Source organism: Pelodiscus sinensis, chromosome 2 (genome assembly GCF_049634645.1).
Source record: "Pelodiscus sinensis isolate JC-2024 chromosome 2, ASM4963464v1, whole genome shotgun sequence".
NCBI classification, from domain to species: Eukaryota; Metazoa; Chordata; order Testudines; family Trionychidae; genus Pelodiscus; species Pelodiscus sinensis.
Genome location: NC_134712.1, coordinates 145,837,353 through 145,851,703, shown reverse-complemented (window position 1 = coordinate 145,851,703; position 14,351 = coordinate 145,837,353). Strand labels below are relative to the sequence as shown.

Genomic DNA, 14,351 nt, shown 5'->3' with positions numbered 1-14,351 from the left:
GATCATTGATACCTTAACTGCAAACATTGATACCTATGCTTTAACTTTTTCAGGTAAGTAGAGCTAAGCATGTGTGAATATTTTCAGATTGGTACCCAGTTGTTTCTAGAACATAGAAAGTTAAATTTAAGGAAACCAACACTGTTTGCTCAGAACTGCTGTTTCCTATTTCTGGTCTGTCAATTTGAGATTTTATCTTTTAAAACTCCTTCATATACGTTTCACAGTCTTATACTACTTTGCAAATGAAATTTTCAATAAAAAGATGCTATCTGATAACAGGTATTGTTGTTTATACTGTATTTGAGTTTTTTTACTCTGCTCTAATTTAGATTATGTGGATAAGCCCCTGGAAAAGCCCTTGAAGCTGGTGCTTAAAGTTGGAGGAAGTGAGGTCACTGAACTGTCAGGATCAGGGCATGATTCAAGTTATTATGATGACAGGTCAGATCATGAGCGAGAACGTCACAAAGAAAAGAAGAAGAAAAAGAAGAAAAAGTCTGAGAAAGAAAAGCATCTTGATGACGAAGAGAGAAGGAAGAGAAAGGTAAACGTATTCTTTTTGTATTTGCTTGTCATATCTGAAAAGTGTGTCTTTTCCATTTAAATGCACATTTGTTTTAAAATTCATTTCACTGAGCGCCATAACTAAAACATAGCAGTATTATTTCTTTCCACCACATCTAATCCTGTGAGGGTACTTTTGGTACATATTCATCTTTGGGGGAAAAAAGCTTACTTTTTTGTTTCATGAATAAGTTTTCTGTCCTCTATGTTGGATGACTTAATTGCATGTGGGACTGTCTCTGAAGATTGCTTTGGTGCAGAATAAGACAACCTTCTTGCTTTGCCAAGTGTTATGCTGGATTGCTTGTTACTTGACTGTTATATATCACATCGTCGTCTTGTTAACATCGGATGACAATTCAGAATGTTTATAGATCTATAGGGCCCTATATGTGGCTTTTACAGAATTCAGTAATTTTGTTACATAATATCAATTTATTTTTTCAGTTTTTATTAATTTACATTTTTACGCTTATAGAAAATTATGGCTGGGGTCAGACTAATGACAGTTAAAACTTTATGGACTGTTAAGACAGATTGTCAACATGTTAATATATGAACTAAATAGCTATATTAGAGTTTGATTTAAGTACTTAGGCAGAATTTTTCTTTTTGTACATTTCAGTTATTTTAGGGGTTTGTTGGGTTGGGTGCTAGTGACTGCTGATGTTTCAGTTCTTGGACAAAATATGTGGGGTGGGCAACTAATAGTTCTTTGGTTTAATTACCTGGGAGTCTCTGTAAGGGTATGTTAATGTTTCCTGAGATGACAGGAATAGTTATTTTCCTACAGTTTGTGAAATGTCTTTATGCTCCTCACATACATTTAAGTATTCATATGATCAGGGGTCGACAAATTATGGAAAACCCTACTCCCCAGACAAAAAAGGGACTCACCACCCTCCCCCACAAAAAAGTGTTTTTTTAATGGCATAAATTTCTAATAAGAATAAGCACAGTAATTACTAATAAGTTTATTAATAAATATCACCCAGGTTATTAATAAATATCTTATAAACCTCTACCTTTTCTCTCTGCTGCCATGTCTCCTCCCCTTGCTCCATCAGCTCCCCTGGTGCCTGCTGCCCCCCAACACCTCACCCTCTGCAGTCCTGACTCCTGCCCTTCTCACTGCCCTCAGCCTTCCTGAGACCTCCCCCCTCCACCAGCCCTTCTCTCCGCCCTGTGCCCACTCCTCCAGTAGCTCCACTCTGATCATGTGAGCTACCCCTCCTCGTCCCCGCTCCTAACACCTCCCTCTACACACCTACCCTGCCTCTCTCCTCTGGTGCTGGTCCCTCCCCTGCAGGTGTCTGCCCTTCTGTTTCACCCCCAGAATCCCTTTGCACCTGCACCCTCTTGGTGCCTCCCTCTTCCCTCCCTGCCCCTGCCCCCTTTGCTCACTTTTTCCTTGATACCCACCCCCTCACCACCCTCTGCCCCCGTTCCCCTCATGCCCCTGTGCCCTCACAGATGACTTGCTCCATCCCTGCCTTCCTCATGCTCACCCCTTCTTTCAAGCCTTCTCCCAGCACTTCCCCCTCCCTCTCCCCCTCTAGTCCCCAGTTCCCTTACCCGTTCCTCTCCCAGCATCACCCTGTCCTCCCTCCCACTGACACCTCCCCTCCTGCCCTGTTCCTCATTGTCTGCACTTGGCCCCCTGGAATTTGTCTCTCCTGCACCCCTGTCCCTTGGTGCCTTCCCCTTTCTTCTTCTTCTTCTCCTGACCTCCTCCCGTCAGCACAAGCCCCTTCCCCATATTTTTCCCCTCCCCACAGCCCAGCCTAGCCCCTTCCCCTCCCCAGGGGCCAGCTCTAGGTTTTTTGCTGCCCCAAGCAAAACATCCCCCCCCTTGTTGTCTTTTACATGTTTGCATTTTGCAATGGGGTTTTTTTTGTTTGTTTTCTTTTTTGTCCCGGCATTTTAGCCCTATGAATAATAAATAGCATTTTCATTCGTTTTTTTCCATAAAGGCAGAGGCGCTTCAAGTGAACTCCCCCTTTCACTTGCTGCTGGGTCACAGCAGCCTTTTCCCTGCCCTGTCCAGCCCCTCCCTATGATCAAGCACCCTTCACTCCCGACCCACAGGGAGAGCAGGGTGCAGGGACAGCACAGAGCCAGAGGGGTGCAGGGAACAGTGAGGGAGTACGGGGGTGGCGCGGGGAACGGGAGGCACAGAGCCAGAGGGATGATGGGATCGGGGGTAGCAGGGTGCGGTGGAGGCACGAGGAATGGGACGTGGGGAACGGGAGGGACAGGGATCGGGGTCTAGGGGCAGTACAGGGAACGGGCAGCACAGAGCTGGGGGGGCAGGGATCGGGGAGGAGCAGGGTGCGGGGGTGCGTTGGAGACACAGAGAATGGGACGCGGGTAACAGGAGAGGCAGAGGGATCGGGGTCTAGCGGCAGTGCAGGGAATGAGCAGCACAGAGCTGGGGGTGCAGAGATCGGGGGGAGCAGGGTGCGGGGTGTAAGGGCGGCGCAGAGCCAAAGGGTTGCAGGGAAGAGGGAGTGCAGGGAGTCCGGGGTGCAGGGGAGGCGCGGGGAACGGGCAGCATGGAGACAAAGGGGGCTGGGGCCGTGACAGGACTAGAGCCGGCGGGGTGGGCCCTGGCTGTGCCACGCGCCGCAGCCAGCTCCCAGGGACACGCGGCCAGAGCTGAGCTGCCTCGGCCCTTTAAAATCAGCGGGGCCAGGTCACACCAGCATCCTGGCGTCCCGCCCCGCCTCCTCGCACTGGAGCTGCACGCAGGCAGCCCGGTGGGAAGAATCGCCGCACTTCTCCCTTCCCAGCTGCGCTGTGCTCCTCCGCCGGCTGGCAGATCGGATGGGGCCGTGCTACCCATAGTGCAGGCTTCGGCCAGCCCGTCACAACAGCCCACCGGGCCAGTCCACCCCTGCACTTGCCAGCTGGAAAAACCTACTCGCCACAGGCGAGCGGGTGAGTGCATTTGTTGAGCCCTGCATATGATAATTTGCAGAACAATGTACTAAATGATTTTATTATAAATCTTTTACATTTATCAGTCTCCATGATGGTGTGTCTTCATTTGAAAATGTTGCAGTTTTAAAATCTGATGTGTGTCATCTCGTTGGTTTTATGACAATGAGAAGGGGAGAGTCCCAGCTTTAGGTATATAAACATCTTTAGGTATAGAAAATCTATTTTAGAACATGTTTAAAGGGTTCTCTAGTCTCTTTGAGATATGCGCAGATGCCCTTGATAACTAAGGTGGTTGGTCCTTTACTGAAAGGAGAGGGGTTTGTTTTGATAGCCTTATAACATTTTGTAATATGCCCTAAAATAGTGCTTATATAATGTACATAAAGTTCATGGTTTGGTGTGAAACGGGAAACCCTCGCCATTCACAGTGAATGTATCCCTGGCACCACTACAAACAACAGAATTTGAGAGTACTGGGAGATGTAGCTCCCCATGGCTTCTGAACTCACTGCTGGGAACTCACTGCAGCTCTCAGAAGCTGTGGGGAACTCACCACCACTCCGGGCAGCCATGGGAAACTCGCCTTCCCTCTCCCCTCCCAAGATGGGACAGGAGACCCCCCCCCCCCCATAAATACATGGAACGGTGAATAGTGATTCTGCAAATCACTAGGGTCTTCTGCATAAACACTTTATTGGCCCTCATTTGCAATAACCTTCATTTCTCACTTATTTCTTTGCTATTTGTAAATGACATGGCTTTCCCAGACTTGCTCTACTGAAAGCTGTAGATGTTGGAAAAGATCAGACTGTCCTATATACCATTACAGGCATGCAGTTAGTGACATCAGGTGCAATAGAGACTTGCAAGAGAAGATCTGTCAAATATCTCCAATCTTGCAATGTATTTGTAGTTGCTCTACTGCAGAGTTTGAGTCTTCTATGTACTACATAATATAGTTAGTGTGCAGTGAACTGTGTTAACTGAAACATGCAAAGCTACAGGCTTCATGCTTCATTTTAGTTACTATGAATGAGATATCACAGCTCACCAGTTAAGCCTGGTATTGCTTGGATACTTAGTACCATTTTTAAATTTGGTACTGAATGTCTGAATCTGAATTGCCCTTTGTGTATATATCTATTTCCTCCACTTGCAATATTAGGAAGAAAAGAAGAGAAAGAGGGAGAAAGAGCAGTGTGACACTGAAGGAGAAACAGATGACTTTGATCCTGGGAAAAAAGTGGAAGTTGAGCCACCTCCAGATCGTCCAGTCAGAGCTTGCAGAACTCAGCCAGGTAAGTAACAAAGACTAGATAGGAAGCATGGTACATTTAAATTTCCTAGGATGTTCTTTAAATTTTTTCATAAATGAGTGTTAAGATAGTACTTCTGATAATATACTGAAGTATTAAGCCTGGGGTGGCCAAACTGTTACAAAAAGCCAAAGTAGCTGTGCATATAGCACAAAGAGCTGAGGGGAGGAGTTGTCGAGCCAAAAAAAAAAAAACAAGCCCGAGCCGCATTTGGTTGGGGGGGGGCTCACTGCCCCTTTAAAAAAGCCTTAGGTTGGCTTTTTGGTCACATCAGGCTCCCATCGGCCGGTGCCATTTTGCTTTGCCACGCTGGATGGCTCCCCAGCACCTGGTGAGCTCAGAGGGCTGGGGGCCATTTCTAGGGGCTCAGGGCTGGCTTTGCAAGCCACAGGGGAGGCTTTGCAAGCTGCACTTTAAGGGGGGAAGAACCGCATGCGAGTCACGGGTTAGCCATGGCTGTATTAAGCTTTCAAACATTATGAGGAGTTTTCTGTGGAAATGCCTGAATTTCAGCAAACTTCTCCAGGCTGGGAAGAAATTGTATTACAATTAGTTATGCCTCTTAATGCCTTTTGGGGCTTGATGGGTACCTTCCCAGGTGCCGGTTTAAAAAGTTTCTTTAGTTGTATCTTTTCAAGTTTATTTCCCTATTTGAAATATAAATAAGGATATTTATACATCATTTCTGTATTGCGGTTTGCTGTATGTGTACCAGAATATGATGAACTTCAGCTAAATGTAATTATTTTGATTGAACATGTAAAGGGCACCTGTGCATTTCTACAGCTTCCTGACATGACATTAAAATATCACCTATAATAAAATGCAGAAAGAAGCAAAGGAGCAACAGACCCCACACCAAAATTAGTTAGCAGAAAACATAACAAAATCCCTGTCCTTTAGGTTTCCCCAAGTCCCTTTTCCACTTCTATGTCATAGCCTTCCCTCAATGTCCTTTGCAAAAATTGGCCTTTGCAGTGTGCCCTAAGCGTTAGAAAATTCACACCATTTTGGACCAGTTCAGGAGGAAATTCACAGCAAGGAGCTCTCTTTTCTAAACTGTCAATCTTCAATTTAGGCACCTACCTGACGCTATTTGTGGAAAGTTCTTAGATACACGTTCTAAGTCATTAAATGGCTAGGCTTGGCTTATAGCACTTTAAAACTTTTCAGGTGCCAACAGGCAGTTAGTGCTTGTACCTGTAATATATGTGTTTATCCTTTCTCACTTTACAAATTCCATTGGACTCTAATAATAAATTTCAATAACTTTTCTAAGCCATTGTTTCTTTGGTGTGTGGTTGTTTTTTTTATGCATTCTTATTTCAGTCTTTGAAATCCTTTACTAACAGGACAAAGGAATCTCACTCCTCAATAACTTGGCTTAGGGCTGCTTCCTTGAATGGTACTTCAGTAAGGGTACATCTACGCAGCAACTTTATTTTGAAATAACTTAGTCCGTGTCTGCACAGCAGGCAGTTATTTCAAAATAATGTCAAAATACTGTCAAGATGGAGGACTTCTTACTTTGACTCCTGCAACCCTCATTGTACAAGGAGAAAGGGAAGTCAGAGGAAGAGTGCTTTATGTCAAAATAAGTGCTGTGTATTCCAGTTTTGGAATAAGATATTTTGAAATAAGATACGCCATTTGCATAGCTTATTTCGAGTTAAGCTCTGCTGTGTAGATGCACCCTAAATGTCTAGTGAAAATCTGGACCTGTATGAAAATTAATAGGTTTCATTTCAGTCTTCATAAATTTAGAAGTATGTTCCCAGTATGAGAACCATGTTACCAACTGAGCAAATCAATCCTGAGGAATTTGCGGATTAGAGTTGCTCCCTAAATTGTGCAGTTAGGATGGGCCATAATCCTACAGGTAATTAATATTTACTATCTCTGAAAACACTGGGGCGTGGAAAGCTTGTCATATTTGAAACAGATGACTCTTCCATGTGGGCTTTAATCTGCTTAATGAGATATTTCAAAATATTGCTTGTTTAATTCAGCTGCTAAATTTGTGCATTCTCCTTGAAGTGCACAACTGGTAAGGGACCAGTGTGCACTTCATAGATTCATCTGTGCAATAGTTAATATACACCTGCGTTTCTAGCATCTGTGTTTGTTCTTTGTCTTTACATTTTTTTAAAATAACCCAAATCTTAGGAAAAGTGAAAGTAAAAAATTTTTGTAAATGGAATACAGGCAGTCCCCAACTTACGCGAATCCGACTTACGTCGGATCCGCACTTACGAACGGGGCTTTCTCGCCCCGGAGCTCACAGGCAGCGGTCAGCCACCTCGACCTCCGGGGCGACAAAAGCTGCTCCTGGTGCCCCTGGTCTGCTGGGGACCGTCTCCAGCAGACCAGGGGCATCGGGAGCAAAGCCGCAGCCCCGGCGGGTTTGCTCACGGTGCCCCTGGTCTGCTGGAGACGGTCCCCAGCAGACCAGGGGCACCGGGAGCAAACCCGCAGCAGTGGCGGGTTCCCGCGCTTCTGAGGCTTTGCCAGAGCAAAGCCTCAGAAGCGGGGGACTCTGCCGCTGCTGCGGGTTTGCTCCCGGTGCCCCATGTCTGCTGGGGACCGTCTCCAGCAAACCAGGGGCACCGGGAGCAAAGCGGTCCCGCGCCAGAGCAAAGCCTCAGAGGCGAGGCACCCCCCGCTGCCGCTTTGCTCCTTGTGTCCCTCGTCTGCTGGGGGGGGGGCGCAGCTAGTGTGCCCTCCCCAGCAGACCAGGCTTTTGTTGTGGACCCTGGGGCAGAGCAGCTGGGGCACTGCCGGTTGGTCCCGCAGCGCCGCTCTGGGCACTACTGGACCAACCCGGCAGCACCCCAGCTGCTCTGCCCCAGGCGTCCTGATTCAGCTGCTGCTGGTCAGTTTCAGCAGCGGCTGAATCAGGACTCCTGGGGCAGAGCAGCTGGGGTGCTGCTGGGTTGGTCCAGTAGCGCCGAGGAGCGGTGCTACTGGAGCAACCCAGCAGCACCCCAGCTGCTCTGCCCCAGACGTCCCCAAGTCAGCCGTTGCTGAAACTGACCAGCGCTGACTACAGGAAGCCAAAGGCACAGTTGCTCTGCCCCGGGCTTCCTGGAATCAGCTGCTGATCAGTTTCAGCAGCAGCTGACTTCGGGTTCTTAAGTTGAATCTGTATGTAAGTCAGAACTGGCGGTCAGTTTCAGCAGCGGCTGAATCTGGACGCCAGTTCCGACTTACATACAGATTCAACTTAAGAACAAACCTACAGTCCCTATCTTGTACGTAACCCGGGGACTGCCTGTACTAGGTGCACTGGTAAAATGAAGTCAGAAATGCAGAAATCAGCACTTCTGCAGCCATATCTACATAGGCTTCGCATATGAAATAATTTTCCTGTTTAACAGATGCCTAAATATTATTCCTTGTTGTTAAATATTTGTCATAACATATGCAGGTTGTGTGTCATGCATGATTATATTAGTGTGGGCACCATAATACAGGCAGTCCCCAGGTTACGTACAAGATAGGGACTGTAGGTTTGTTCTTAAGTTGAATCTGTATGTAAGTCGGAACTGGCGTCCAGATTCAGCCGCTGCTGAAACTGATCAGTTTCAACAGTGGCTGAATCTGGACGCCAGTTCTGACTTACATACAGATTCAACTTAAGAACCCCAGGCATCCCCAAGTCAGCTGCTGCTGAAACTGATCAGCGGCTGATTCCAGGAAGCCCGGGGCAGGGGCTTCCTGTAGTCAGCCACTGGTCATTTTCAGCAGCTGCTGACTAGGGGACACCTGGAGCAGAGCAGCTGGGGTGCTGCTGGGTTGGTCCAGTGGCACCCAGAGCGGCGCTACGGGACCAACCGGCAGCGCCCCAGCTGCTGTACCACAGGCGTCCGGAGCAAAGCCGCGGAGCACGGGGGCAGCGGGACAGCCCAGACGCGCCGTGGCTATCCTGCTGCCCTCGGGCTCCGTGGCTTTGCTCTGCTCTGCTCCCCGTCCCCCAGGTCTGCAGACCAGGGGGAGGGGGAGCAGAGTAGAGCAGAGCGGCGGAACGCGCGGCCAGCTGACAGCCCAGACGCGTCTGGGCTGTCAGCTGGCCGCGCGTTCCCCCGCCGCTTTGCTTCCTCTCCCTGGTCTGCTCGAGACCAGGGAGAGGAAGTGCCCCGTTCGTAACTGCGGATCCGACGTAAGTCGGATCCGCGTAACTCGGGGACTGCCTGTAGATATATTTCTTTTCCTTCTGTGCTGTATGAGCATTTCTCATTGAATGAAATTAAATCATTCTGACACGTAGGGAGATAAAGCTTTATTGTCTGTCTTGAATGGATTTATTGTATTGCTTTTGCCCCCCCTTGAAATCAAAGACTTCACTGACTTTCTGGAGTGAGTTTGAGCTGCATTAATGAATTAAAGACTCATTTAGATATAGAATGTGAACTTCGTTCTAAAGAAAAAAAAAACTTTTATTCATCTGAACTTTATACAAAATTTTCACTCTGTCATATTACAGCTGAAAATGAGAGCACACCGATCCAACAATTATTAGAGCATTTCCTTCGTCAGCTACAAAGGTAGGTCTGTCTGTGATACAGACAGCTATCTAGATGGTAACTGATGCTTATTAACAAGCTGCTTTAGAACTTTCTAATTTGGTCTTCATTTTGGGATGGAACATTTAAAGATGGTCTACAGTTTAGTTTTAAACCATTGCTACCCTGTTAACAGAAACTATTCAAGACTAATTATATTTAGAAAAGTAGGAACTAGACGTTTCTGATCTCTTCAGTAGCTCGATTTTTGCTTTAGGGCCCGTTATGTACATTAATTACTTATTTTAGAGATTGAAAACAACAAACTTTTGTTCCATAACATGAAGTAATCTCTGGTAAAGGCTTGTAATTTATTCTCCTTCTGATTCAAATAAAAGCTCATATTTGATTAGTTGATAACTCACTAAGTAGGGGACTGGGTTTTTTTTTTTTTTCCATTTAATAATTTTTTGTAAGATATCAGCTCAGCAGTACAGTCCAAGCCTTTGAAAAATCACTAGTAAAACCTATTTTTCTCTCTCAATTATAAAACTGTAAATAAACACTGAGACTGTTAATCCTGAAACGAGTTAAGATCACCACTCTAAATTAGGGATGTAAGTGACTAGCATAAGCTTATTGGATAGTTGACTAATGATTCAACTAGTCACTCCTCTCCCCTTGCTGCCTCTATCAGAGAGAGGCAGCAAGCAGGGGAGCTGGTGCTGGGTACAGGGGAAGTAAAGGCACAGTGGGAAATGGCATGAGTGGGCTCTAATGCAGTCTTCGCTTCCATTGCTTCTGCTGCAATTCTGCTTTTGCAATGTACAAGAGCCTTACTGGAGCTCTTGTACGTTTCAAAGGCTCAGGTACCACAGGCAGCAGGGGGCCAGTCCCCCTCTGGCCCTGTACTCCCTGCAGGGCTTCCACTTTTGAACTGTAGTCATCAACTATTCGATTAGTTAAATACAGGCAGTCCCCGAGTTACGCGGATCTGACTTACGTCTGATCTGCAGTTACGAACGGGGTTTGCTGCCCGTCTCCCTGGTCTGCTGGACACCAGCAGACCAGGGAGACGGGAAGCAAAGCTTCTGAGGACGCCGGCAGCGGGACAGCCGCGGCGCTTCTGAGCTGTCCGCTGCCCGCGTGCTCCGCGGCTTTGCTCCATGTCACCTCAGACCAGGGAGACAGGGAGCAATGCCGGGGAGCATGTAGGCAGCGGACAGCCCGGACGCGCCGCGGCTGTCCCGCTGCCGGCGTCCTCAAAGGCTTTGCTCCCCGTCTCCCTGGTCTGCTGGTCTCCAGCAGACCAGGGAGACGGGGAGCAAAGCCGCGGAGCACGCGGGCAGCAGGACAGCTGCAGCGCGTCTGGGCTGTCCCGCTGCCCCCGTGCTCCGCGGCTTTGCTCTGGACGCCTGTGGTACAGCAGCTGGGGCACTGCCGGTTGGTCCCGTAGCGCCGCTCTAGGCGCTACTGGACCAACCCGGCCGCACCCCAGCTGCTCAGCCCCAGGCATCCTGATTCAGCCACTGCTGGTCAGTTTCAGCAGCGGCTGAATCGGGACGCCTGGGGCAGAGCAGCTTGGGTGCTGCTGGGTTGGTCCAGTAGCGCCGAAGAGCGGCGCTACTGCAGCAACCCAGCAGCACCCAAGCTGCTCTGCCCCAGGCGTCCCCAACTCAGCCGCTGCTGAAACTGACCAGCGCTGACTACAGGAAGCCCGAGGCAGAGTTGCTCTGCCCCGGCTTCCTGGAATCAGCCGCTGATCAGTTTCAGCAGCAGCTGAATCTGGATGCCACTTCCGACTTACATACAGATTCAACTTAAGAACAAACCTACAGTTCCTATCTTGTACGTAACCCAGGGACTGCCTGTAATCAAAATTTAACACCCCTACTCTTAATTAACTGCTTTAATGGAAAAAAGACAAATCCTAATAAAAAAAGATGAAAACAAGAGTTAAACTTGCAAGGTTCTGAGTAATAACATTTTCCACTGATCTTTCATTGTTTAAAGGAAACTAATGCAAGTGTAAATGCAGAATGTATTCCCATAAATCAATAAACCAACAATTAATTTCCAGCTTTGTCTTATAAATAAAAATATTCCCACAAAGACTAAACGAGTTCAAAATTCTCTGTCCCCTAACAGCAGATGGATGCAGATATTCTTTTTTTATTTAGACTGGTAGTATTTAATGACATAAAATAATATGTTATAAGGATCAGAGATCATTTTGTTTCCTAGCGTAATTATACTTATTTTTTATTTCATTTTTAGGAAGGATCCTCATGGGTTTTTTGCTTTTCCAGTCACAGATGCCATTGCTCCTGGATATTCCATGATAATAAAACATCCCATGGATTTTGGCACCATGAAGGACAAAATAGCAGCAAATGAGTACAAGTCAGTCACCGAATTCAAGGTGAATTGATAAAGATTTGGTTATTTCAGAACATTTAGATGAAAACTTTAATTTGGGTCACTTGTAAATAATGCATCATGCTTCTATATTCAGTTGGTAAGAGTGGGATTATATTGTATACTCAGTATATATCTGTTCTGCTGTCCTAGGGCAAATCCTAAAATGATCGCAGAACAATATGTACTACTGATAAGCTTACTCTGCTGTTCTATGCAATTCAGTGCATGAAAATAATACTCAGATTAGTAGTTCTAGAAGGACTTGTTATTTTAGAAAACTCTAGATGATTTGTTAATTCTAGATTAATCTATTAGTGACCAAAAGGTGATTGTGCCCTTTGGAGGCACTCTGGGTTATATTAAATGATAGATGCTTTATAACATAAATGAAATAAAATGAGCTAGCTATATGTGGAAATTTCAGCTCAGCTTTAATTGGAGAGTTCCTGTTACCATCTCCAATAGAAGTGCTGTGTCAGTGCAGCAGGGTTGTTGTAGCATATCTGGGAAGACACTCTGCGCCAATAAGAGAGTGCTCTCCCGTCAACATGATTACCCCACCTCTGCAAGAGACAGAGCCTATGTTGGAGGGAGAGTTTCTTGTGAATATATTGCCAAGGTGGAAAGTGCTTAGGATGCTGTAACTTGCATTGCTCAGGGATGTGTAGACCTCTCCTCCAATTAAAAAAATAATTTCAATTTCAGTTTGTATTATCTTTTTGTAGCATTAGTCTTACATTCTTTGATTATTGCCTTTTCCAAGTAATTTACAGTTTGAAATTGCTGATTAGCATTGGACCAGTTTCTTGGTTATTGTTGGCCTGTGTTAGGGGATTTGAAGAAAGGACCTGTTTCAGACCCATTGAGTGTATTTTGGTTCCAGTTACCAGGAACTATGCTGGTGATATTGGTTGCTCTGCTGGTAATGGATGAAAACAAGGTATTCATGATGATTCTTTAAGATCCATCAGCGTCCTTGATTATTCTTATTCATAAGGTGGTATTGATGCATCTTTAGAACTTAACAGAAGTTGGCAGTATTGCTATTGCGTGTTTTTGTTCCTTTCTAGGGCTGTAAGCAACTAGTCGACTACCTGATAAGCATATGCTTATTGAGTAGTTGAGCAGTCACTTGACTAGTCGCTTCACACACTCCCCCTCGCCCCCTCCCCACACACACTCTTGTTGCCTCTATCAGAGAGAGGCAGCAAGGTGGGGAGCAGGAGCCAGTGCTGGGGAGAGCCAGCTTAAAAGCCAGGTCCCCCTAGCACTGTCTTCTTGGGGAGGCGAGGGAGGCAGAGGCACAGCGTTTGGGGCCGGGAGCTAACTCTGCTGTGGCTCTGCAGTTTCCCCCCGTTAGGTATTCGATTAGCTGATAAATTTTGTTTAAACATCCCTATTCCTTTCTATGAGAGGTCCTACAGGGTGGTATTGGGCAAACTACTTGTCTTTGCAAAAGTGCTCTCTTTTAGGGTTAAAAGTCTGAGAGGGATCACTATGTTAATCTGTAACTTTAAAAACAACTTTTTAAAAAATGAGTAGACCTATGATACCTTAGAGACTAAGAAAAAATATATATTAGGGATGTTAAGTAGCATTTAATTAGCTAATCGACTACTCAGTTAGTCAATAGGGGAGGAGGATGCTTGCTATCCCCACTGTGGCATCTACAGTGTAAATGTAGTAGGAGCTGGGCTCTTACTACATCTAAAAAGCAGAGGCACAGCAGTGGCTTGCACTGGGTCATCTGCTGCAGCTCTGCCTTTTAAATGTAGTAAGAGCCAGGCAGCCTGGTTTGTGCTGGGTCCCCCGCTGCAGCTCTGCCTTTTAATTGTAGTAAGAGCCAGGTGCACAAGTGTCTCATTTTCTGTACTTAACAGAGTTCATATCCTTTTCTTTCAGATCTGGCTTTCATTATTGTGGTTCGTACTTAATCATTTCAGGGTTGGCATCTTGAAGTACATTCTATATCTTTATGAGCAGGGCTTGACAAACGGCGGCGAAAACCACTCGCCAGCCCCGCATTGTGCATGCGCAAGAGCCACATTGTGCATGCGCAAGAGCCGCATTGTGCATGCGCGCGCCGCGAATGAACGGGGCGCACGGCTGAAATCTACTCGCCATGGGCGAGTAGATTGTATAATTTGTCGAGCCCTGTTTATGGGCATAGTCCCACATGGCAATCGTAGTGGGTGCAAAAGGTGATAGTTTTCTTATTAAGTGTACAAAAAGCACCTTACAAAGGTAGTCCATGAGAAGCCTAGTTCGTATTTGATTTTGAGATTAAGTTTGAGCTGTGGTATTTTACCTATATAACCATAAATGGTTGTTCTAGTTCTGTTTACAGGAGTGAACTCTCACTGCTGCCATACCAGTTATGATTATCTGAGGTACTTGACTCGCTTCCATATTTATGTATACGAGAAGAGTCATTCAGAAACATACGTTTCAACTAAGGAAAGAGAATCAGTGAGGGGAGCCTGCTATAGCTTTGCTGCCAAGGAGTGGAGCTTATTTCAAGGGCAGTAGCTTAGGAAAACACTTTTGTCCTCCTCTCCATATAGCTCTTAAGAAATAGTCACATCACATGTATCCAAACCTC

General features: G+C 46.3%; 1 protein-coding gene across 11 annotated transcripts in view; it reads left to right on the top strand.

Annotated features, from left to right (window-relative positions):
* The window catches only part of BRD9 (bromodomain containing 9), a 44,800-nt gene that overhangs the window by 2,033 nt on the left and 28,416 nt on the right, over positions 1-14,351 (top strand). For all 11 annotated transcript variants that reach the window (XM_075921575.1, XM_075921571.1, XM_075921569.1 and 8 more), the window contains exons 2-5: positions 333-547; positions 4,676-4,808; positions 9,310-9,370; positions 11,606-11,750. In XM_075921575.1, coding sequence (XP_075777690.1) covers positions 333-547; positions 4,676-4,808; positions 9,310-9,370; positions 11,606-11,750 — 554 coding nt within the window. The remainder of the gene's footprint in view (positions 1-332; positions 548-4,675; positions 4,809-9,309; positions 9,371-11,605; positions 11,751-14,351) is intronic.